The sequence below is a fragment of the Pelophylax lessonae genome (genome assembly GCF_965119305.1).
Source record: "Pelophylax lessonae genome assembly, chromosome: 13".
In the NCBI taxonomy this organism is placed as follows: domain Eukaryota; kingdom Metazoa; phylum Chordata; class Amphibia; order Anura; family Ranidae; genus Pelophylax; species Pelophylax lessonae.
In genome coordinates this window covers 193,895,141-193,917,849 of record NC_138780.1, presented here as the reverse complement: position 1 = coordinate 193,917,849, position 22,709 = coordinate 193,895,141, and the positions used below count along the sequence as shown (strand labels likewise).

The 22,709-nt window shown below is 48.9% G+C and overlaps 1 protein-coding gene across 2 annotated transcripts in view; it reads left to right on the top strand.

The window, feature by feature from the left end:
- Positions 1–22,709, top strand: part of ITPK1 (inositol-tetrakisphosphate 1-kinase) — a 255,430-nt gene that overhangs the window by 217,016 nt on the left and 15,705 nt on the right. For both annotated transcript variants that reach the window (XM_082275448.1, XM_082275449.1), the window contains exons 6-9: positions 6,303–6,401; positions 6,623–6,663; positions 13,247–13,412; positions 19,043–19,110. In XM_082275448.1, coding sequence (XP_082131574.1) covers positions 6,303–6,401; positions 6,623–6,663; positions 13,247–13,412; positions 19,043–19,110 — 374 coding nt within the window. The remainder of the gene's footprint in view (positions 1–6,302; positions 6,402–6,622; positions 6,664–13,246; positions 13,413–19,042; positions 19,111–22,709) is intronic.

The window sequence follows — 22,709 nt, the reverse complement described above, 5'->3', positions numbered from 1 at the left end:
GTCATGCCTTTATGCCCCAAAAGTGCAAATCCAGAACTTCTATTTAAGGCAGTCATTTATTCAGATGTCTGCCCGTATTCCAGATACCCGTACCAAGTAACCCCTCTTGAAATAAAAGGATAACCCCCATGGTCCTAGCCAGGGATATTTTTCAGCGGGAGCACAGTTCGGGTGTTCTGTCGAATAGCGCATCCCGTCAGATAATGCCTCCTACGATCTGCGCATTTTGATCAGCTGGCGTGACATCAACAATGCGCATGCACAGATCGTCTGAGGCATTATCCAACAATCTGCAAATTGCGGAGGGAGAATCTTAATTTTCAGATTCTGCCTTGCTCTCTCTGCGCATGCGCGAGATTTGAGCGACAGAATCCGCCCTGCAACACCCCCAAATCCTCATTGCAAGATCCACCCTGCAACACACCCAAATCCGCCCAACAATAATAGTATTCCACCTATGACATCCCTCAAATCTCGCGCATGTGCAGAGCGAGGCAGAATCTGACAATTGGATCCTCCGCGCTTTGCAGATCGTTGGATAATGCCTCAGATAATCTGCGCATAGGCAGTATTGACGTCTTGCCAGCCTATCAGATCAATGGATCAGCTGGAGTGACATTACATGCTGTGCATGCGCAGATCTCGTTAGAGGCATTATCCGACGATCTGCAAAGTGCGGAGGGAGAGTCTAATTGTCAAGATTGTGCCTCACGCTCTCTGCGTGTGCGCGAGACTTGAGCGTCAGAATCCGCCCTGCAACACCACCAAATCCGCACTGCAAGATCCACCCTGCAACACACCCAAATCCAAATCGGCCTAGTATTCCTCCAGTGACTCCGCCTATGACGTCCCTCAAGTCTCGCGCATGCGCAGAGAGAGTGAGGCAGAATCTGACAATTTGATTCTCCCGCTGCGCTTTTCAGATTGTTGGATAATGCCTCAGACGATCTGCGCATGCGCAGTGTTGACGTCTCGCCAGCTAAACAATAGATCAGCTGGAGTGACATTACATGCTGTGCATGTGCAGATCTCGTCAGAGGCATTATCCAACAATCTGCAAAGTTCGGAGGGAGAATCTAATTGTCAGATTGTGCTTCGCGCTCTCTGCACGTACGCGAGTCTTGAGCGACAGAATCCGCCCTGCAAGATCCGCCCTGCAACACACCCTAATCCACCCAACAATAGTATTCCTCCAGTGACTCCGCCTATGACGTCCCTCAAGTCTCACGCAGGCGCAGAGAGAGTGAGGCAGAATCTGACAGTTAGATTCTCCCTCCGCGCTTTGCACATCGTTGGATAATTCCTCAGACAACCTGCGCATGCGCGGTATTAACGTTACGCCAGCTGATCAATAGATCAGCTGGAGTGACGTTACATGCTGTGCATGCACAGATCTTGTCGGAGGCATTATCCGACAATCTGCAAAGCGCGGAGGGAGAATCTAATTGTCAGATTCTGCCTCACTCTCTCTGCGCATGCGCGAGACTTGAGCGACAGAATCCACCCTGCGACACCTCCAAATCCGCACTGCAAGATCCACCCTGCAAACACCCAAATCCACCCAACAATAGTATTCCTCCAGTGACTCCGCCTATGACGTCCCTCAAGTCTCGCACTTGCGCAGGGAGAGCGAGGCAGAATCTGACAATTAGATTCTCCCTCTGCACTTTTCAGATCGTTGGATAATTCCTCCGATAATCTGCGCACGCGCAGTGTTAGAGTCACGCCGGATGATTAATAGATCTCATCGGAGGCATTATCCACTTCGATAGAACAACGGCACCTCCAGCACTGAAATTATAGAATGACCAGGACTGCTGGGGTGTGCTTAAGGGTCTATTCATGCTGGCTGTTGGGGGATCTATTGTCACTGGGGGATCTATTGCTTCTGGTCAGGGAATCATTTTTTGCTGGAGGTCAATTTTTATTGGGAGAGACCTACTGCTTAACAATAGAAGGGTCTATTGATGCTGGCTACTGGGAGATCTATTGTTGCTGCGGTGGATCTATTGTACCTGATGGGGGGTAGGTGTTGTTGCTGGGGGGGGAGGAGTGTTCTATTTCTCCTTCTACTGCTCCTGTGAGAGCAATAGCTTCTGGGGAATCCATTGTTGCTAGGGGGGTCTAATGTCGCTGGTAGGATCTGTTTTTGCTAGGGGGGTCTATTCTTCCTGGGAGGGATCTATTTTTATCGGAGGGTCTATTGTTGCTGCAGGGGATCTATTTTACTGCCTTTTGTTTGCAAATTCCATACAAACTGACCTAGCACCAAAAAATTGGTTCTGTATTCTCTAAAAGGGGCGGTACTGGGAGGTAGGTAGGGGGTGGAACCGAGGGACAGCGCTTGGAGGTGGATAGGATGTGGAGACAAAGGGTGACTTGAAAGGGGGATGTACCTGCACCTATTCTATGAGGGGGAAAAAAATCCCTGATCCTAGCACGTCCGTTCCATTTCCTCGACTGCCATGATGATGGGCAAAAACCTTGGGTCAGCTGTATGCAGTTTGGAATAAAAGGCTCCATAAATTAGTCTGTCTGCACTAAACACCGGGGGTTTCAGGATGTGTATCGACTGTTGCTGTATAAGAGAATGATTTGCATGGCTCCACCCACTGTTCTGAAATAAGGAATAATAAATAATCTTCAAAATCCAATTTTTGGGATATGTGATAGAATAAGATATCAGAGTCCCTTCTCACCAGGACCTATGGTTATACTGTCTCATAAGAAAAAGCAGTGTCAAATTCCTCCACTAGGTGGCATCATTGTACAGCACTAGAGGTCTCTAAATTAGAGGCTCTGGAATATCCGCTTGAAGTTTGGGCAATTTTTGTTTGCAAGTAAATTTGTTTTTGCTAAAAAATTACTTAGAATCCCCAAACATTATATATATATATATATATATATATATATATATATATATATATATATATATATATATATTTTTTTTTTTTTTTTTTAACAGATATCTTAGAGAATAAAATGGCGATCTTTGCAATTTTTTATGTCACACGGCATTTGCACCGCGGTTTTTCAAACGTAATTTTTGTTGGGGAAAAAATACGTAATATATAACCCTATTTTTTTTGGTATAATATAAAATATGTTTTGCTGAGTAAATTTATACAAAGCATGCCACGCTTTAAAATTGCACACTCTTGTGGAATGGCATACTTAGAAATATTTATTTTTTTTTACAGGTTAGTGGTTTAGAGCTGCAGAGGGGATCTATCTCTAGATTTATTCCTTTAACGTTTGTGGCGATACCTCGTGTGGTGCGAATACCGTTTACATGTGTGTCTGCGTGACTTACGTATGCATTTATTTATGTGCGTGAGCACGGAGGAATGGGGGCACTTTATTTTATTTTTTTCTTATTTTTATTTTTTTTTACACTGTCCCTTTTATTTTTTATCACTTTTATTTCTATTACTAGAACGTAAACCTCTCCTGTAATATAAATAAGGATGACAGGTCCTCTTTATGGAGAGATCTGGGGTATATAAAGACCCCCAGATCTCTCCTCCACCCTTAAAAGAAAAAGATCCAAAGAAAAAAAAATGTCATCTTTTGCTTTAAAGAAAAAATTGGCTGGAGGCTTTCTGTGGGTGGTGAGGGCTTTCAAGGGGCCTCAGCACACTGCGGGAGGTTGAGGTGCACCGTGAACCACTATGGGAGGTTGTGAGCCCTAGAAAAGCAAGAAGGCACTGTAGGAGGTTTAGGGGCACTACAGGAGGTTGGCAGGGGGATTCTATAGGGGCTTGGAAGTTGAGGGCCGCTATGGGAGATTGGAAGGGGGGGGGCTGGCATGGGCGTTGGGAGGCACTGTAGGAGTTTGAGAGGCACTATTGGAGGTTGGGAAGCCCTAAGGAAGCTGGGAGGCACTGTAGGAGGTTGAAGGGCACTGTGGGCCACTATCAGAGACTGGGGGCCATATGCAGGCTGAGAGACACTGTAGAAGGTTGACAGGCACTGTGGGCCACTATGGGGGGCCTTATGGGAGCTGGGAGGCACTGTAGGAAGTTGAGGGGCACTGTGGACCACTATGTGGGAGGTTGGGGGGCACTGTGGGAGCTGAGAGGCACTGTAGGAGGTTGAGAGGCACTGTAGGCCACTATGGGAGTTTGGGTGGGCACTATAGGCTGTTGAGGGGCATGGGGGGCCACTATGAGAGGTTGGGGGGCCCCATGGGACCTGGGAGGCACTGTAGGAGGTTAAGAGGCACTGTGGGCCTCTATGGGAGATTGGGGGGCTCCATGGTAACAAGGGGGCCATATGGGAGCTAGTGGGCACTGTGAGAGGTTGAGGGGCACCCCGAGCCACTATTGGAAGTTGGGTGTGCCCCATGGGAGAGTGAGGGGCACTACGAGAGCTGGGAGGCACTGTGGGAAGTTGAGGGCAACTGTGTGCAACGATGGGAGGTTGGAGGGCCACATGGGACCTAGGAGGCACTGTGGGACCTTGGGAGGCCCTATGGGAGTTGGGAGGCACTTTGGGCCACTATGGGAGGTTGGGGGCTCTATGGTAGCTGAGAAGCATTGTGGCAGGTTGAGGGTCACTACAGGCCACTAAGGGAGATTTGTGGGCCTTATGGAAGCTGGTAGGCACTGTAGGAGGTTGAGGGGCACTACAGACCACTATGGGAGGTTGGAGGGCCCTTTAGGAACTGGGAGGCATGGTGGGAGATTGAGGGGCATCTGGGGGTACCCTATGGAAGCTGGGAGGCACAGTGGGAGGTTGAGGGGAACTGTGGGCTACTATAGGATGTTTTGGGGGGCCCTGGCATTGTGCGGGTTTGAGGGGCACTACAGGCCACTATGGGAGGTTTGAGGGCCCTATAGGAACTGGGAGGCATGGTGGGAGATTGAGGGGCACCTGGGGGTACCCTATGGAAGCTGGGAGGTACTGTGGGAGGTTGAGGGGCACTACAGGCCACTATGGGAGGTTGGGGGGGGGGGGGGGCTGTGGTAGCCTAGAAGCTTTATATGTTTATATGTTCCTTTCTTCATTTCTTCATTTTTGGCAGTTTTCTGTCTTGTAGATGATTTCCGATCTGTTTATTCAGTATTTGGTGATATGAATAGACTGTCATTGTTGTACTGGGTTTGGCCGCTCTCCTCTCATCCCATTAATTTTATCATAATGTGGGATCTCTGGAGTTCCCCGGAGAACCTTTGACAGTAAACTCTGGGTGATATCATGGCTGACGCAGGAGATGCCGTACGCCTGTCAAATCGCAGGATTGTGAAATGTAAATAATTGACGATCGGTGTATTGTGACGTCCTGCACATCACTTATCACTATTAATGGGAAATGGATTATTTCTGTGCGAAACAATGTTATCAGGTCGCAGATAGCGCAGAACCACAGGAAGTGCAGGAATTAAAGGGGAACTCCTGTCTTATTTCCTATTTAAAACATTAATAGGAGATATTTGATCTGCCAAAGGATTGGATTAATAATCTGTACATGTGAGCCAACATCCCAGTCATGCAGTAAGCCAAGAGGGTGCAAAAGGTTTCAGAGCCTTCAGTTCTGCAGCTTGTGTCACTGCCCCACCCCCTTCCTGCCAGCGCTGGTCCTTTTCCCTCCCACCTATTAGAATTCTCAGCAGCCCTCCCACTGTAAGCCTTATTTCAGCACCGGCTGGAGTGAGAAAAAATGTCCTGACTTTTGAATGAATGTTTATTGTAAGTGACCTAACGGGTATTTAAATATACATATACCTTTTTTTGTGTTTTTTTTCTCAGAGAATCTGTGAAAATACATTTTTTTAAATTTTCCTATTTCATTACACACCTTATTTTAGTCCCATTGACATCATCGCTGGGTCTCTGTGCTTCTCTATACAATGCAGGCAGATCATGGCTGGTGGGAGGGGCCACTTAGCTACCTGAAAACATCACAGCCCCCTCCGCCAAGACCTCCCTTAAAAGCACTCATCTGTGATGCAAGTAGTGGGCTGGCCCTTGGGAGGAGTTATGCAAATATCAAAATGCTTTGATGGGTGGGGGTCAGTCTGCAGGAGTGGGCAATTGGCACCCCTTACTACAAAATATCAGAATGCCTGAACTTTTACGGTCTTGCCACTAGAGGCAGCGCTGTTTTGGAGTTTGTGATTGGTCAGATCAAAGGCTGCAGATAACAATACAATCCTGGTGTAATTTATCCTCCATTTCTTAGCATAGTAATAATTATTAACTTCTTGTGTCTAAAATAAGTTTGTGTTGCCGAATTGACTTTTACTCTAATGTCTGGAGATTGGTCGGTATTGATGACAATGATGTGTCTCGTTTTCCAGATGAGAGATTATGTTCTCCGCCCTTCATGGAACTTTCTACGGAATGTGGAGACGACACGCTGAAGCTCATCGAGCAGAATGGTCTGGCCCTCCCCTTCAGTACGTAATATTCTACTTTATAGAAAAATGATCAGACTCTTCCTCTGAGAAATATCTCCCCTTCTTCCTGTAAATGTCATTTTTGGAGTTTTTGTGTTTTTAGAGCATATTAATATAATATGTAATAATGATGTACAGTATGGTTTGCTGTAAAACCACACTTGTATGTTATTAAGCCATCCACAAGGTGGCGCTCTTACACCTCTCTTCTGTCTTTCCAGTCTGCAAGACCAGAGTAGCCCATGGCACCAATTCACACGAGGTGAGTGACGGCTGTGAGGATGTTTGCAGAGAGACTCCCGTATTCTCTAACTGAGTTTCCATTGCTGTGTGGATTGCTACAGTGTCACTCTAATTGCCCCTCTGTACCCGCCTTTTACTCACTCTGCCCTCATCTCACTTGCTGTGCCCATTCTCACTTGCTTCTCCCCTCCCACTTGCTCGTTGTGCCCCATTTCTCGCTCGCCGTGCCCCCCTTTCTCTTACCGTGCCCCCCTTTCTCTTACCGTGCCCCCCTTTCTCTTACCGTGCCCCCCTTTCTCTTACCATGCCCCCCTTTCTCTTACCGTGCCCCCCTTTCTCTTACCGTGCCCCCCTTTCTCTTACCGTGCCCCCCTTTCTCTCACCGTGCCCCCCTTTCTCTCACCGTGCCCCCCTTTCTCTCACCGTGCCCCCCTTTCTCTCACCGTGCCCCCCTTTCTCTCACCGTGCCCCCCTTTCTCTCACCGTGCCCCCCTTTCTCTCACCGTGCCCCCCTTTCTCTCACCGTGCCCCCTTCTCTCTCTCATCGTGGCCCCTCTTCTCTCTCTCATCGTGGCCCCTCTTCTCTCTCTCATCGTGGCCCCTCTTCTCTCTCTCACCGTGGCCCCTCTTCTCTCTCTCACAGTGCCCCTCTTCTCTCTCTCACCGTGCCCCTCTTCTCTCTCTCATCGTGCCCACCTTCTCTCTCTCATCGTGCCCACCTTCTCTCTCTCATCGTGCCCACCTTCTCTCTCTCATCGTGCCCACCTTCTCTCGCTCATCGTGCCCACCTTCTCTCGCTCATCGTGCCCACCTTCTCTCGCTCATCGTGCCCACCTTCTCTCTCTCATCGTGCCCACCTTCTCTCTCTCATCGTGCCCACCTTCTCTCTCTCATCGTGCCCCCCTTCTCTCTCTCATCGTGCCCCCCTTCTCTCTCTCATCGTGCCCCCCTTCTCTCCCCCATCGTGCCCCCCCTTCTCTCTCTCATCGTGCCCCCCTTCTCTCTCTCATCGTGCCCCCCTTCTCTCCCCCATCGTGCCCCCTTCTTCTCTCACCGTGCCCCCCTCTTCTCTCACCGTGCCCCCCTCTTCTCTCACCGTGCCCCCCTCTTCTCTCACGGTGCCCCCCTCTTCTCTCACCGTGCCCCCCTCTTCTCTCACCGTGCCCCCCTCTTCTCTCACCGTGCCCCCCTCTTCTCTCACCGTGCCCCCCTCTTCTCTCACCGTGCCCCCCTCTTCTCTCACCGTGCCCCCCTCTTCCCTCACCGTGCCCCCCTCTTCCCTCACCGTTCCCCCCTCTTCTCTCACCGTGCCCCCCTCTTTCCTCACCGTGCCCCCCTCTTTCCTCACCGTGCCCCCCTCTTTCCTCACCGTGCCCCCCTCTTTCCTCACTGTGCCCCCCTCTTTCCTCACCGTGCCCCCCTCTTCCCTCACCGTGCCCCCCTCTTCCCTCACCGTGCCCCCCTCTTCCCTCACCGTGCCCCCCTCTTCCCTCACCGTGCCCCCCTCTTCCCTCACCGTGCCCCCCTTCTCTCTCTCTCACCGTGCCCCCCTTCTCTCTCTCTCTCTCTCACCGTGCCCCCCTTCTCTCTCTCTCTCTCACCGTGCCCCCCTTCTCTCTCTCTCTCTCACCGTGCCCCCCTTCTCTCTCTCTCTCTCACCGTGCCCCCCTTCTCTCTCTCACCGTGCCCCCCTTTCTCGCTCGCCGTGCCCCCCCTTTTGTCTACTGTGCCCCTCCTTTTGTCCACGGTGCTCCCCCCTTTTTGTCCACGGTGCTCCCCCCTTTTTGTCCGCGGTGCTCCCCCCTTTTTGTCCGCGGTGCTCCCCCCTTTTTGTCCGCGGTGCTCCCCCCTTTTTGTCCACCGTGCCCCCCCTTTTTGTCCACCGTGCCCCCCCTTTTTGTCCACCGTGCCCCCCCTTTTTTTCTACCGTGCCCCCCCTCTTGTTCGCCATGCCCCCCTCTTGTTTGCTGTGCCCCCCCTCTTGTTTGCTGTGCCCCCCCTCTTGTTTGCTGTGCCCCCCCTCTTGTTTGCTGTGCCCCCCCTCTTGTTTGCTGTGCCCCCCTCTTGTTTGCTGTGCCCCCCTTTTTGTCTGCTGTGCCCCCCTTCTCACTTGCCTTTCCCCCTTTGCCCCCCTTCTCACTTGCCTTTCCCCCTTTGTCCCCCTTCTCACTTGCCTTGCCCCCTTTGCCCCCCTTCTCACTTATTGTGCCAAAATCTTGCTCATTGTGCCCTATTCTTGCCTACTGTGCACCCGTTTGCACCTGCTGTGCCCACTTCTTGCTTTCTGTGCAACCGTTTTCTTGCTCGCTGTCCCCCCCGCTCACTGTGTCCTCTCTTCTAGCTGTGCCCCCCTTCTGGCTTGCTGTGTCTCCATTCTCGCTCGCTGTGCCCTCCTCCTCCTTTAAATGTACTCTTTCTGGTTAATTAGTAATATATTGCAGGGACTTTGTCAGGATAGAAGTCTAGTTAGTGCCATGTCCTTGTTCTCAGTGTTGAGGGTCCCGTTCTGTCCTTTCACTGACCCAGAACAGGCATAATGTTGAGGTTCGGATGTCTTCTATGTCCATCTTTGTTCCAGGTCAGTGACTCGCCAAGTAGTGAGGCAAGGATTAGGATGACAGCCCTGGAACCGGCCCTTTACATATATACTCAGCACTGGCAGCACCCATAGTCTGTCCTATGTGTTTCCCAGTAAAGATCTTCCCCAGCACATAGTGGGGGGAAGGGAGACCAGCCAGGCAACCTAAAATAGTGATCGGTTTAGCTGCACCAGGGGCAGTTAGTATGGTTTTCCCTCTCAGACCACCCAATGTAATAACGTCTGCTGAATACTCCTAAAGATTCCTAAAATCCTCTTCCTGAAAGTGCCATGAATGGGGGAGGTGGAGTCCTAGCCACCATGTTTATTACATACACTGCTGAAATTCATGCAAGTGGTGGGATACCGGCACATTCCATCCTCTGACTATTTTCTCCTTTAAACACAACTTTAAAAAGGATTTTATATCCATGTCCAAGAGGAACTCCGGCCTCAAAAAAAAAAAAGCAATATGGCCGCACACAGCATACCTTGAAGAAGAACTTGATTAACATAGTCAGGGACTAATGACAGCGCGCGGGGCTTAGTATACATTACCCCACAGAATGCAGGGGTCAGTGGGAGCATAATGCACAAGTCAGTAGACGCAGTGCAAAAAAAGTGCAAAAAAAAAAAAAAAAACAAAACTCCCTCTCCAAGTCAACTTAACCCCTCCCCTCCCCAAGTACAACTCCTCCCCATAGTACAGCTCTCCCCCAAGTACCACTCTTCCCCAGTACAGCTCTCCCCCAAGTACCTCTTCCCACCCCAACATTACAGCTCTCCCCCAAGTACATCTCCCCCTCCCCTAGTACAGTTCTCCCCCAAGTACTTCTTCCCCCCCCCCCCCCCCCCAGTACAGCTCTCCCCCAAGTTCCTCTTCCTTTCCCCAGTACAGCTGTCCCCCAAGTATCTCCTCCTTTCCCCAGTACAGCTGTCCCCCAAGTATCTCTCCCCCCCCCCCCCCCACATTACAGTTCTCCCCAAAGTACCTCTTCCGTACTACTTCCCTTTTCCCTTCCCAAAGGTGCCTCTTCCATCCCCCTGGTACAGCTGTCCCCAAGTACCTCTTTACCCCCCCCGGTACAGCTTTTTTACCCCCCCGCCCCCCCCCCCCCCGGTACATCTGTCCCCCAAGTAGTACCTCTTCCCTTCCCCCAGAACAGCTCTCCCACAAGTAGCTCCCCCCCCCAACCGAGTACAGATCTTCCACCCACTACAAACCACCCCCCCCTCCAGTATTGTTCTCCCCCAAACCCCTTTACCCCCTCGCTCGCCGTGCCCTCTCTTCTCACTCGCTGTGCCACCATTTTCTTTCTCGCTGTGACCCCCCCCCCCCCACTCGCTCACTGTGTCCTCTCTTCTTACTCGCCGTGCCCCCTTCTTGCTCGCACTTATTGTGCCCCCATTCTTACTCGCTCTGCCCTCCTTTCTCGCTTGCACTTGTTGTGCCCCCCATTCTCACTCACTGTGCCCCCCCTTTTCATCCTCTCTGGCCCCTTCTTCATCGCCGTGCCCCCCTTCTTGCTTATCGTGCCCTGTTCTTGCTTGTTGCACCCTATTCGTGCTTGCTGTGCCCTATCCACAAGTACAGCACTTTCATAACACGCTCACCAGACAAGGCAGTTCAGAGTGTCTCTTCACCAGCCTACCCGGCTGCCTCTTCACCAGCCTGCCTCACTGCCCCGGAGATCTCCCAGGGCAAGGTATTAAAGATTTAAGCACAACGCTGTCTTCCAGAGAGACCTGCTACAGGCGGCAGTCTTCCCCATTGTATGTCCCTGACCGTGCTCCTGTACTCTCACTGTCCTCCTTGCTCCTACTGCCACTTAGGAAAGATTCCTTTTTAAACTGCTCTGCTGCCAGGATCCTCCCAAGCCAGCCCCAGCTCCAGCTCCTGCCCGAGGTACAGCCCCCCCCCCCCCCCAAGCAGGGGTTACCCTCAAGGGCCACCGACAGTCTCCTCCGCAATCTATCTCCATCTTCCACCTGTCTCCCCTGCCAGCATGACTGCATGACACCATGCCAGGCCCACTGCCTGGGAGTTGGCTGAGCTCCCCTAAGTATGCAGATCAACCCTCCTGGCCTCCACCCTCCAGCTTCTAGAAGTTTCTACAAAAACCCATGACCTAATTAAGACTCACACATTAAAGTGGTTGTAAAGTCAGAAGGTTTTTTTTTTATCTTAATCCCCCTCATTGGCTGAGAGGGCAGGGCGACGCCATTGGCTCCCGTTGCTGTCAATCAAAGTTAGTGAGCCAATGAGGAGAGAAAACTGGCGGGGCCTGGTCTCGGCTACATGTCTGAATGGACACACGGAGCTGTGGCTCGGGTGCCCCAATAGCAAGCTGCTAGCTGTGGGAGCACTCAACAGGAGGGAGGGGCCAGGAGCACCGATGAGGGACCCCAAAAATAGGAAGATTGGGGCTGCAAAACCATTTCACAGAGCAGGTAAGTATAAAGCCCCGTACACACGTACCGATGGTCGGCTTACAAATGTTCCTCTTTTCTCCCCGGGATGTCGGTGTCTGCTGAAAAGTGCAAAGACAGCACAAGGACAGCACAAGAATTTTGTCCGCCGACTGCAGAAGTGATGTCATGTAATGGTTAACTTTCCCTGTGTTTTCTATTTTCTGAGCATGCCCAGTCTTGCAAATCTGCGGTCTGTCGGCCGAATTGTGTACTGACAGGCGAACAATCGTCCGTTCTGGTGTCGGCATACAAATATTTTCATGTTTGCACGAAAGACTTTTGTCCGCGGATTGTGCGCAGACAGCTGTCGGAGGCACCATACTAACACGCGTACAATCGGCAGATCCTTCGTCCACCGACGTTTGTATGCCGACGATCGGTACGTGTGTACGGGCCTTAAGAGTCGGTTCACACTGGGGCGACGCGACTCTGTACTACTTCGGGGGCGACTTGTGCATTACCATGCACCACGACTAAGGAGCGACTTGCAGGGACTTCACATAATGGAAGTCTATGCAAGTCGCTCCAAAGTCGCCCCGAAGTAGTACAGGACCCTTTTTCTAAGTCGGAGCGACTTGTGTCGCTCCTTTTAGAACGGGTCCTGTAGCGGTCAATGGACCGCGAGGGAGCGTGACTTGTCAGGCTGACAAGTCGCCTGACAAGTCGCGCTAGTGTGAACCGGCTCTAACATGTTTATTATTTAACAAAATAAAACGAGACTTTAGTATCCCTTTAAGCATTAACCAAAACATACATTTTCCTGCATTTACACCTGTAGCACGCTAGAGGGTGCTACACGTCTGCCAGATGATACTTGGCTTTCTTATAAACAAGCCCAACACCACCTCCTTGCTTGTCTGCAGCCTGTGCAAGATGGCTAAGACAAATTGTCTTTGTTATTTGAGAGGAATGCCCCTTCGTCTGAGTTATTCAGCAGCCTGTGTAATGTGGAAGGGATGGTCCTTCATCTGAGTTATTCAGCAGCCTGTGTAATGTGAGAGGGATGGTCCTTCATCTGAGTTATTCAGCAGCCTGTGTAATGTGAGAAGGGTGGTCCTTCATCTGAGTTATTCAGCAGCCTGTGTAATGTGGGAGGGATGGTCCTTCATCTGAGTTATTCAGCAGCCTGTGTAATGTGAGAGGGGTGGTCCTTCATCTGAGTTATTCAGCAGCCTGTGTAATGTGAGAGGAATGGTCCTTCATCTGAGTTATTCAGCAGCCTGTGTAATGTGAGAGGGGTGGTCCTTCATCTGAGTTATTCAGCAGCCTGTGTAATGTGGGAGGGATGGTCCTTCATCTGAGTTATTCAGCAGCCTGTGTAATGTGGGAGGGATGGTCCTTCATCTGAGTTATTCAGCAGCCTGTGTAATGTGAGAGGGGTGGTCCTTCATCTGAGTTATTCAGCAGCCTGTGTAATCTGATCAGGTATAATTTAGCGCTTCTAATTCTGATTCAGTTTGCAGATTTTTAAAAATGAAGTAATGCAACGTGAAACTTTGTATTCCCTTTAAATGCCTGTCCGTCCTACAGAGGTGTTCTGTCTGTCCTGCAGATGGCGATCATATTCAATACGGAGGGTCTTCGGAGGATACAGCCCCCCTGTGTCATCCAGAGTTTCGTCAGCCATAACGCTGTACTTTATAAAGTCTTTGTAGTGGGAGATTCGTACACCGTTGTAGAGCGACCTTCCTTGAAAAACTTTTCTCCGGGATCATCAGGTGACACCGGCAGTTCTACTGCTTTTAGGGGTTCTTGTATTGCTGTGAATTTATGTTTTTCCTTATGATTAAAAGGAGGCCTAAAGATATTGCAGGAAAGGGCAGCCAATAGCATGCAAATTGGAGTAGGGTGAGATTACATGCAGCCTGTTCATTCTGTTCTCATACGTTTTAACCAACTCCATCCAAACCAAAGTCATTTGTTCCGAATAACTGAAAGCGGTATTAATCCCAAAAGCAAACATTTCTTATATTACAGGTTACCAATTATTGGATGTAATGGCTGCATTAGCTTTCTTTTTTGGGCTTTTTCTCTTCTGTTTGCACCTGATAACCCAGCCAATAAGTCTGTTTTTCAACAGAACAAGCTCTCCTGCAAATGTATCGGTTAGACTCCGCAGGGGGTGTCAAAATCAATTACATTGCAGGCCACATCAGCATTATGGATGCCCTCAAAGGGCCGGTTACATCTGTAAAATTAGATGTCCAGAGCACCCCAAGCCCCCTCACACCTTTACATGAGATGTCAAGAGCCCCCCCACCATCATAAGTCAAGAGTCACCCACCCTCCCTTACATCACAATGCACCCCCTTACCTTGTGCTGCTGCCAGGAAGAAGATGCAGGTGGCTCTGGGAAGAAGAAAGTGCAGGGTCTGGAGGAGGACCAGAAGAGGGCTGAAGTCAGCTTTCAGAGTCTGCTAAATGCTGAAATTATGAGAGGCAGAGACAAGGGGGTGTTGCGGCTTCAAAGAGGGGTGCAGGATCTGTAGGAGGAGTTCTGCCCTCCTCTCTGCTGCGGACTGCTGAGAAGGGGGGGGGGGGCAGAGAGAAGGGGGGTGCTGCAGCTACAGGAGAGGTGCGAGGGCCACATGAAATGGTCTGGAGGGCCGCATTCTGCCCACGGGCCTTGTGTTTGACACTTGTGGGTTAGAGGGTTAAGACAAACCATTTACCACTTACAGGGTTGCCTACAATGATCAGCTTTTATTCGTGTAAAACTTTTATCCCAAAAGTAAAACAGCTGTTTGCTGTAACTGCCTACAATATGTTAGCTGCAGTTTCGGTTCAATTTGTTAGTTAGTGTATCCAAATCTGCCAGTACATCTAACCCTCCCCCCCCCCCCCCCCCCAGACTGACAATGTTCAAAGATGCCTCCTGTGCTCCTACATCCAGAGTGAGGGCGCTCTAAAACAGGTCTCTTACTGAACAGATTACCAGGTGAAAAAGCCTAAAAAAACAAAACAAATGCGGCCACCACATCTAATGATTGGTAAGCTGCAATATATTACATTTTTGTTTTTGGGTTGAATAATGCTTGAAGGCCGAGGTCATTCTACACCACCGCTGCCGCTGCCTAGTGAATGACTGATTGAGGGCCAGGAGAGAGATGTCAGCATAAAGGTAGGCAGTGCGGGTGCAGATAGACTGAGAGGCCTTCAGTCATTCTGAATTAATGGCAAGAGGGCAACATCCTTCTACACAATATGCATGTAAATGCTCGCACCAGCGAGTATCTACTATATTGTCAAAAGTATTGGGACGCCTGCGCACACACATGAACTTTAATGGCATCCCAGTCTTAGTCCATAGGGTTCAATATTGAGTTGGCCCACCCTTTGCAGCTATAACAGCTTCAACTCTTCTGGGAAGGCTGTCCACAAGGTTTAGGAGTGTGTCTATGGGAACGTTTGGCTATTCTTCAAAAAGCGCATTTGTGAGGTCAGGCACTGATGTTGGACGAGAAGACCTGGCTGACAGCCTGCCACTATAATTCATCTCAAAGGTGTTCTATAGGGTTGAGGTGCAGGCCAGTCAAGTTCTTCCACCCCAAACTCGCTCATCCATGTCTTTATGGACCTTGCTCTGTGCACTGGTCCAAATTATTTGGTGGAGGGAGGATTATGGTGTGGGGTTGATTTTCAGGGGTTGGGATTGACCCCTTAGTTCTGAAGGGAACTTTTAAGGCACCAGCATACCAGGACATTTTGGACAATTTCATGCTCCCAACTTTGTGGAACAGTTTGGGGATGGCCCCTTCCTGTTCCAACATGACTGCACACCAGTGTACAAAGTAAGGTCCATAAAGACATGGATGAGTGAGTTTGGGGTGGAGGAACCTGACTGACCTGCACAGAGTCCTGACCTCAACCCAATAGAACACCTCTGGGATGAATTAGAGTGGAGACTGCGAGCCAGGACTTCTCATCCAACATTAGTAACTATACAAAACACACAGAGGGCACGCCGACCTAGTGCATTAACCCGAGACAAAAATATTTTTTGTATAAAAACACAAGTATTACACTCACAAAAGCAACAGTAAAAAGTGCATCACAGATCTCAGCAAGTTCCATCCAATGCATCAACATGTATAGATACAACAGACACTCAAGACCCCATGGGTTGACGTGTTTCGAGGAAGCGTTTCCTCTTCTTCAGAGCCACCAACATCAGTGCCTGACATCACAAATGCTCTTCTGGAAGAATGGTCAAACATTCCCATAGACACTCCTAAACCTTGTGGACGGCCTTCCCAGAAGAGTTGAAGCTGTTATAGCTGCAAAGGGTGAGCCAACTCAATATTGAACCCTACGGACTAAGACTGGGATGCCATTAAAGTTCATGTGTGTGCGCAGGCGTCCCAATACTTTTGACAATATAGTAAACTTTCCAAATAAATTTGTTGGGCACAATTTTTTTTACTTTACTTTTACGCAGCTACTTATGAGTGCTACGGGGGACTATTGACCCCCACACCCCTGTGTGCATGGGCCCTGTAGCCTCTAATACTGTTGCATTTAGATCTCTATAAAAATGTGTGCATCTGAATACAACATTTTACACGCCTGTAGGCAACTCTCTCATGAGTAATGACCGTAAAACAACGCGTCTCGGGTGGACTGATGTGCAGTGAGGAAAGCACCAGACATTGCGTAACATCCAGAAGTTGTATTTATTAAAAGCCATATTCTGTGAAGGCCAACACATTTCAGGCTTTTTATTCCCCCTTAGTCGGGGATCCCAGCAGGCGCTGTCAGGACCTCCTAGGACAGTGATGGGGAACCTTGGCACCCCAGATGTTTTGGAACTACATTTCCTATGATGCTCATGCACTCTGCAGTGAGGTTGAGCATCTTGGGAAATTAAGTTCCAAAACTTCTGGGGTGCCAAGGTTCACCATCACTGCCCTAGGAGGTCCTTAGAACTCCTTAAATATGTCACCTGTAACCTGAATGTGACTCTTAATAAATACTACTTTGGGGTTTCACTCAATGGGGGAGATTGCTTTTCAGAGGTGCAGCAAGGCGTGTTGAAAGTGTGCATAATACTATACAGCAGGGCTTCTCAACCAGGGTTCCTCCTGAGGTTGCTAGGGGTTCCTTGAGCAATGGGCAATTTCTGCCTCTCAGATAAGTTCCCAATGACACCATTGTTCCTTTTAGCTATCTGTAAGGGGGTAATTCTTCCCAATGATGACAAGAGTAAGGCTACGTTTCCACTATTGCGGCTACAAAGTCGCGCTACTTCTAGTGCGACTTTGTAGTGTGACTTGCTTGCGGCTACTTCTGGGGACTTCAGTGCGACCTTCCTTCTATGAGGGACAAGTCGCACTAAAGTCGGCCCAAAAGTAGTGCAAAAACAATTTTTCAAGTCGCTGCGACTCAAATCGCAGCAGTTAGAACGGGCCAAATTGAAATTAATGGCTTTTGACTAGCTGTGCGACTTGACATGTGTCAAATCGCACAACAAGTCGCAATAGTGGAAACGGAGCCTTAGTCTACGTTCACACTGGGGGCGGCTTCAAAGTCGCCTGACTCTGAGGCTCCCCGTGCAGCGCGAATGCAGCGAGGCTTGCAAACAACTTCTCTTATAGAAGTCAATGCAGGTCGTCCCCAAAGTAGTGCAGGAACCTTTTTCGACTTGAGTTGCTCCCATTAGAACGGTTCCATTTAACTGACTGGAGCGCAACTTGTCAGGCAGCTAAGTTGCATGACAAGTTGCCCCAGTGTGAACCCAGGCTAAGGAGCATTCTTCCCACTGACTGTCACACTAATGTGTCATGAGTTGTAGATTTTTCATTTGTAGCAGGGGGTTCCCCGAGACCAGAAATTTATTTCAAGGGTTCCTCTGTGTTGAAAAGGTTGAGAAAGGCTGCTCTACAGCAGTGTTTCTCAACCTTTTTTCAGTCAAGGCACCCTTTAAAAACTTTGGACAATCTTGAGGCACCCTTTAAAAAGTTTGAGGTCTAGAGGCGCCCCATTCTAAAATGTAAAAGCTTTTCTAACAGTTTTACATTATTATTATCATTAAGGATTTCTATAGCGCCAGCAGTTTACACAGCGCTTTACAATATTAGAGGGAGACAGTACATATACAATACAATAAAATACAAGAGGATTAAGAGGGCCCTGCTCAGAAGAGCTTACAATCTAATGGATCATGCAGCAACATCCACAAGTCCAAGTAGGACACCCAACATTAGAGGTGATTTATCCTTTCAAAGCAAATATACTTTTGCAAACTGGTACTGACTAGTATGCCAATGTTTCTGTTCTCCCTCAGTTTTTCTTCATCACTCAGCTAACGCTGATGGAGAGGGGCAGGGGAGGGTCAAACAAGGATGCTATGCAGGCAACTGACATCCTCCTCATCAACTGATGATGCAAATCTGTGACTTAGTGTAACTAAAAGGGCAGACTTCATCCACACGCTGGCTCATATACAATTTTTGCCAAGGCACTCCTGAAGGAACCTCAAGGCACACCGGGTGCCTGGGCACCTTGGTTGAAAAAGGCTGGTCTACAGTATAACTTGCCCATTGAACCCAGGAATTCAATGCTGCAAAGCAAGAATGCTGCATAAGGCACCTCTGTATCTCCTGCCTTGCTGACAATATAGAATGTATTTAATTTCCCGGTGTTCTATCAGATTGCCCTACCCCGTCAGATTTCCCTACCCCATCAGATTTCCCTACCTACGTCATTTCCGATTGAGATCCGCTGTGGATTCGTCATGCAGCAGCTTGTAGCCGCGTCATACGTCCTATTGGGCATGCAAAGAATAGGTAGGGCATTTTGATAACATCGTAAGGGGTCAGGCAAAAGTCCTAGTGCACATGCGCACCAACGGGTCGGGCAGCGGGATAACAAACATCCATCCGATCTCCATGGGCCACACTGCGCTGACCCGACACTGCGCCGACCCGACAATCTGATCTCCATGCCCCACACTGTGCCGACCCAACGATGAGACAGTGGGCGTGCGCGTGTGGGTAGAGAATAGGATTGTCCCGTTGTCGGCTCGGCGCAGTGTGTGCCATGGAGATCAGATGTATGTTTGTTATAAGAGATGCCGCTGCCTGATCCGTTGGTGCGCATGTGCAGTAGGTCTTTTGCCTCACCCCTTACGATGTTATCAAAATTCCCTACCTATTCCGCGCATGCGCAGTAGGACATGTGACGTGGCTACAGCTGGTGCATGACGAACCTGCACCGGAAATGACGTAGGTAGGGAAATCTGATGGGGTATGGTTTTCTGATAGAACACCGGCGTAGTAATAACTGAGCATTGTGGGTAATGATTGGCCTTGTGCTCTCTCTTATATTGTACTTTATCTCTATACTGCAGACAGAGAATCCATATTCTTTAACAGCCACAATGTGTCGAAGCCGGAGTCCTCATCAGTGCTAACAGAGGTAAGTGATGGGGTTGGTGTGTTTTTCAAAAATTAGCAGTTTGGCTGCTATCAAAACAATCTGAATTTACTAACCTGTGTGAGTTATTACTGTTTATTTGGCCAAATAATCATTTTGTCACTATAGGGCCAAATATAAACACTCCTCAATATCATTGGAGTTCAGGTGTTTCCAGTGAAGGGGTCCTGGTAATCCTACATCATACAAAGACATTGTGCTATTCTAACCTTGTTGAAGACCCTCTGTGTAATGAATCTATAGTGCTTTGCGAAAGTATTCGGCCCCCTTGAACTTTTCGACCTTTTGCCACATTTCAGGCTTCAAACATAAAGATATAAAACTGTAATTTTTTGTGAAGAATCAACAACAAGTGGGACACAATCATGAAGTGGAACGAAATTTATTGGATATTTCAAACTTTTTGAACAAATAAAAAAACTGAAAAATTGGGCGTGCAAAATTATTCAGCCCCCTTAAGTTAATCATTTTAACCATCTTCCCTGTCCCTGCTGAAGAAAAGCAGGCCCAAACCATGATGCTGCCACCACCATGTATGACAGTGGGGATGGTGTGTTCAGGGTGATGAGCTGTGTTGCTTTTACGCCAAACATAGCGTTTTGCATTGTTGCCAAAAAGTTTGATTTTGGTTTCATCTGACCAGAGCACCTTCTTCCACATGTTTGGTGTCTCCCAGGTGGCTTGTGGCAAACTTTAAACAACACTTTTTATGGATATCTTTAACCACTTGCCGACCGCCGCACGACTATCTACGTCGGCGGTCAGCCCCTCACAGGCAAAGTGACGTAGGGCTACGTCACTAGCTTGTGAGGGTCTAGGGAGCGAGCGCGCGCCCCCGGAGGCGCGCTCCCGCTCCCGAGTGGTCACGAACCCCCCCACGCGTGTGACCGGCGGACCCGATCGCCGCCGGCCACTCTGCGATCGGCGGGGGAGAGGGAGAAAGTCAGGCAGCTTGTGTAAACAAGCCACCTGTCATTCTCCTCGCTGTATGAGAGCTGATCACATGGATCTACTATGTAGATCCGTTGATCACTCTGCATACAGCTGAAGCCCCAGCCAATCACAGTTAGAATCACGCCCCTAGGGACACACACAGCCCCTCCCTCTCAAATAAAGTTAACCCCTTCACTACCAGTGTATTTTTACAGTAACAGTGCATATGTATAGCACTGATTACTGTAGAAATGTCACTGGTAACCCCAAAAGTGTCAGAAATGTCAGTCAAGGGTCCGATCTGTCCGCCGCAATGTCGCAGTACCGCAAAAAAAATCGCAGATCGCCGCCATTACGCGTTAAAAAAAAAAACAACAAAAATGACAAAAATCTTTCCCTTAGTTAGTAAACGCAATAACTTTTGCGCAAACCAATCAAAATACGCTTTTTGCGATTTTTTTTTTACCAAACATAGGTAGCATAAAACAAATTGGCCGAAAATTTTAAAAAATTTTGATTTTTACATTTTTTTTTGGGGGAATTTCATATAAAAAAAAGGGAAAAATATTGCTATTTTTGCAAAATGGACGCTCTTTTTTTGTTTATAGCGCGTGATCAAAAAATCGCACAGGTGATCAAATACCGCCAGAAGAAAGCTCTGTTTGTGGGAAAAAAAGGACGCCAAATTCGTTTAGGTACAGCGTCGCACGACCGCGCAATTCTCCGTTAAAGTCACGCAGTGCCGAATCGCAAAATACCCCCTGGTCGGAATGGGGGTAAAATCTTCCGGGGCTTAAGTGGTTAAGAAATGGCTTTCTTCTTGCCACTCTTCCATAAAGGCCAGATTTGTGCAGTATACGACTGATTGTTGTCCTATGGACCGAGTCTCCCACCTCAGCTGTAGATCTCTGCAGTTCATCCAGAGTGATCATGGGCCTCTTGGCTGCATCTCTGATCAGTCTTCTCCTTGTATGAGCTGAACGTTTAGAGGGACGGCCAGGTCTTCGTAGATTTGCAGTGGTCTGATACTCCTTCCATTTCAATATTATCGCTTGCACAGTGCTCCTTGGGATGTTTAAAGCTTGGGAAATCTTTTTGTATCCAAATCCAAATCCGGCTTTAAACTTCTCCACACCAGTATCTCGGACCTGCCTGGTGTGTTCCTTGTTCTTCATGATGCTCTCTGCACTTTAAACGGACCTCTGAGACTATCACAGTGCAGGTGCATTTATACGGAGACTTGATTACACACAGGTGGATTCTATTTATCATCATTAGTCATTTAGGTCAACATTGGATCATTCAGAGATCCTCACTGAACTTCTGGAGAGAGTTTGCTGCACTGAAAGTAAAGGGGCTGAATAATTTTGCACGCCCAATTTTTCAGTTTCTTATTTGTTAACAAAGTTTGAAATATCCAACAAATTTCGTTCCACTTCATGATTGTGTCCCACTTGTTGTTGATTCTTCACAAAAAATTACAGTTTTATATCTTTATGTTTGAAGCCTGAAATGTGGCAAAAGGTCGCAAAGTTCAAGGGGGGCGAATACTTTCGCAAGGCACTGTATATATTATTCGAGTTTGTCTTTTTGAATTGAATTACTGAAATAAAATAGCTTTTTGATGATATGAGAGATCTGACATTGTTCTGTCACCTCTCCTGTAGTTATGTTACAGGGTCCCTCTGAGTTGATGAGAACTGTCAAGCCGTCATCCCAGTCCCAGACATGAACAGCTCTTTCCCTGAATCTATAAGTGGGATGATTCTGACAGCTTTTCACTGAAGTTCTTATCAACAAGAGCCTAATAATGGCATGATATTTAAAGTGTGACATTTCAGTTGGCTCTTTTGTTAAACCTCCTGGTCAGTCCACCCAAAACTGATATTTTTGTGTCTCCCAAATACCAGGGAGTTAAAGCCCAACTCCACTATAGACTCCCCAATAGTAAGTTTTATACTCTGAGCTTTCTGGGTCTTAGCTGCAGGTCTAGGTGAGTCTGTGTAGAAGGAGTCCACAATTTCTTATGTCCTTTTCAGTGTGCAACATGCCTCCCTCCCTCCTCCAAACTCTCTCTCCTTTTTTTCTTCCTCTTCTCATTCTCCATACAACTCTCTCTCTCCCCCCTCTCTCTCTCCCCTCTCTCTCCCCCCTCTCTCTCTCTCTCGTCTCCCCTCTCTCTCTCTCTCATCCCCCCTCTCTCCCCCCTCTCTCCCCTCTCTCTCATCCTCTCTCTCTCATCCCCCCCTCTCTCACCCCCCTCTCTCTCTCACCTCCCTCTCTCTCTCTCTCACCCCCCTCTCTCTCTCTCACCCCCCTCTCTTTCTCTCACCCCCTCTCTTTCTCTCACCCCCCTCTCTTTCTCTCACCCCCCTCTCTTTCTCTCACCCCCCTCTCTCTCTCACCCCCCCCTCTCTCTCTCACCCCCCCCTCTCTCTCTCACCCCCCCCTCTCTCTCTCACCCCCCCTCTCTCTCTCACCCCCCCTCTCTCTCATCCCCCCTCTCTCTCATCCCCCCTCTCTCTCATCCCCCCTCTCTCTCATCCCCCCTCTCTCTCATCCCCCCTCTCTCTCATCCCCCCTCTCTCTCCCTCCCTCCCTCCCTCCTCCCTCCCTCCCTCCCTCATCTCTCTCTTCCTCTCTCTCTT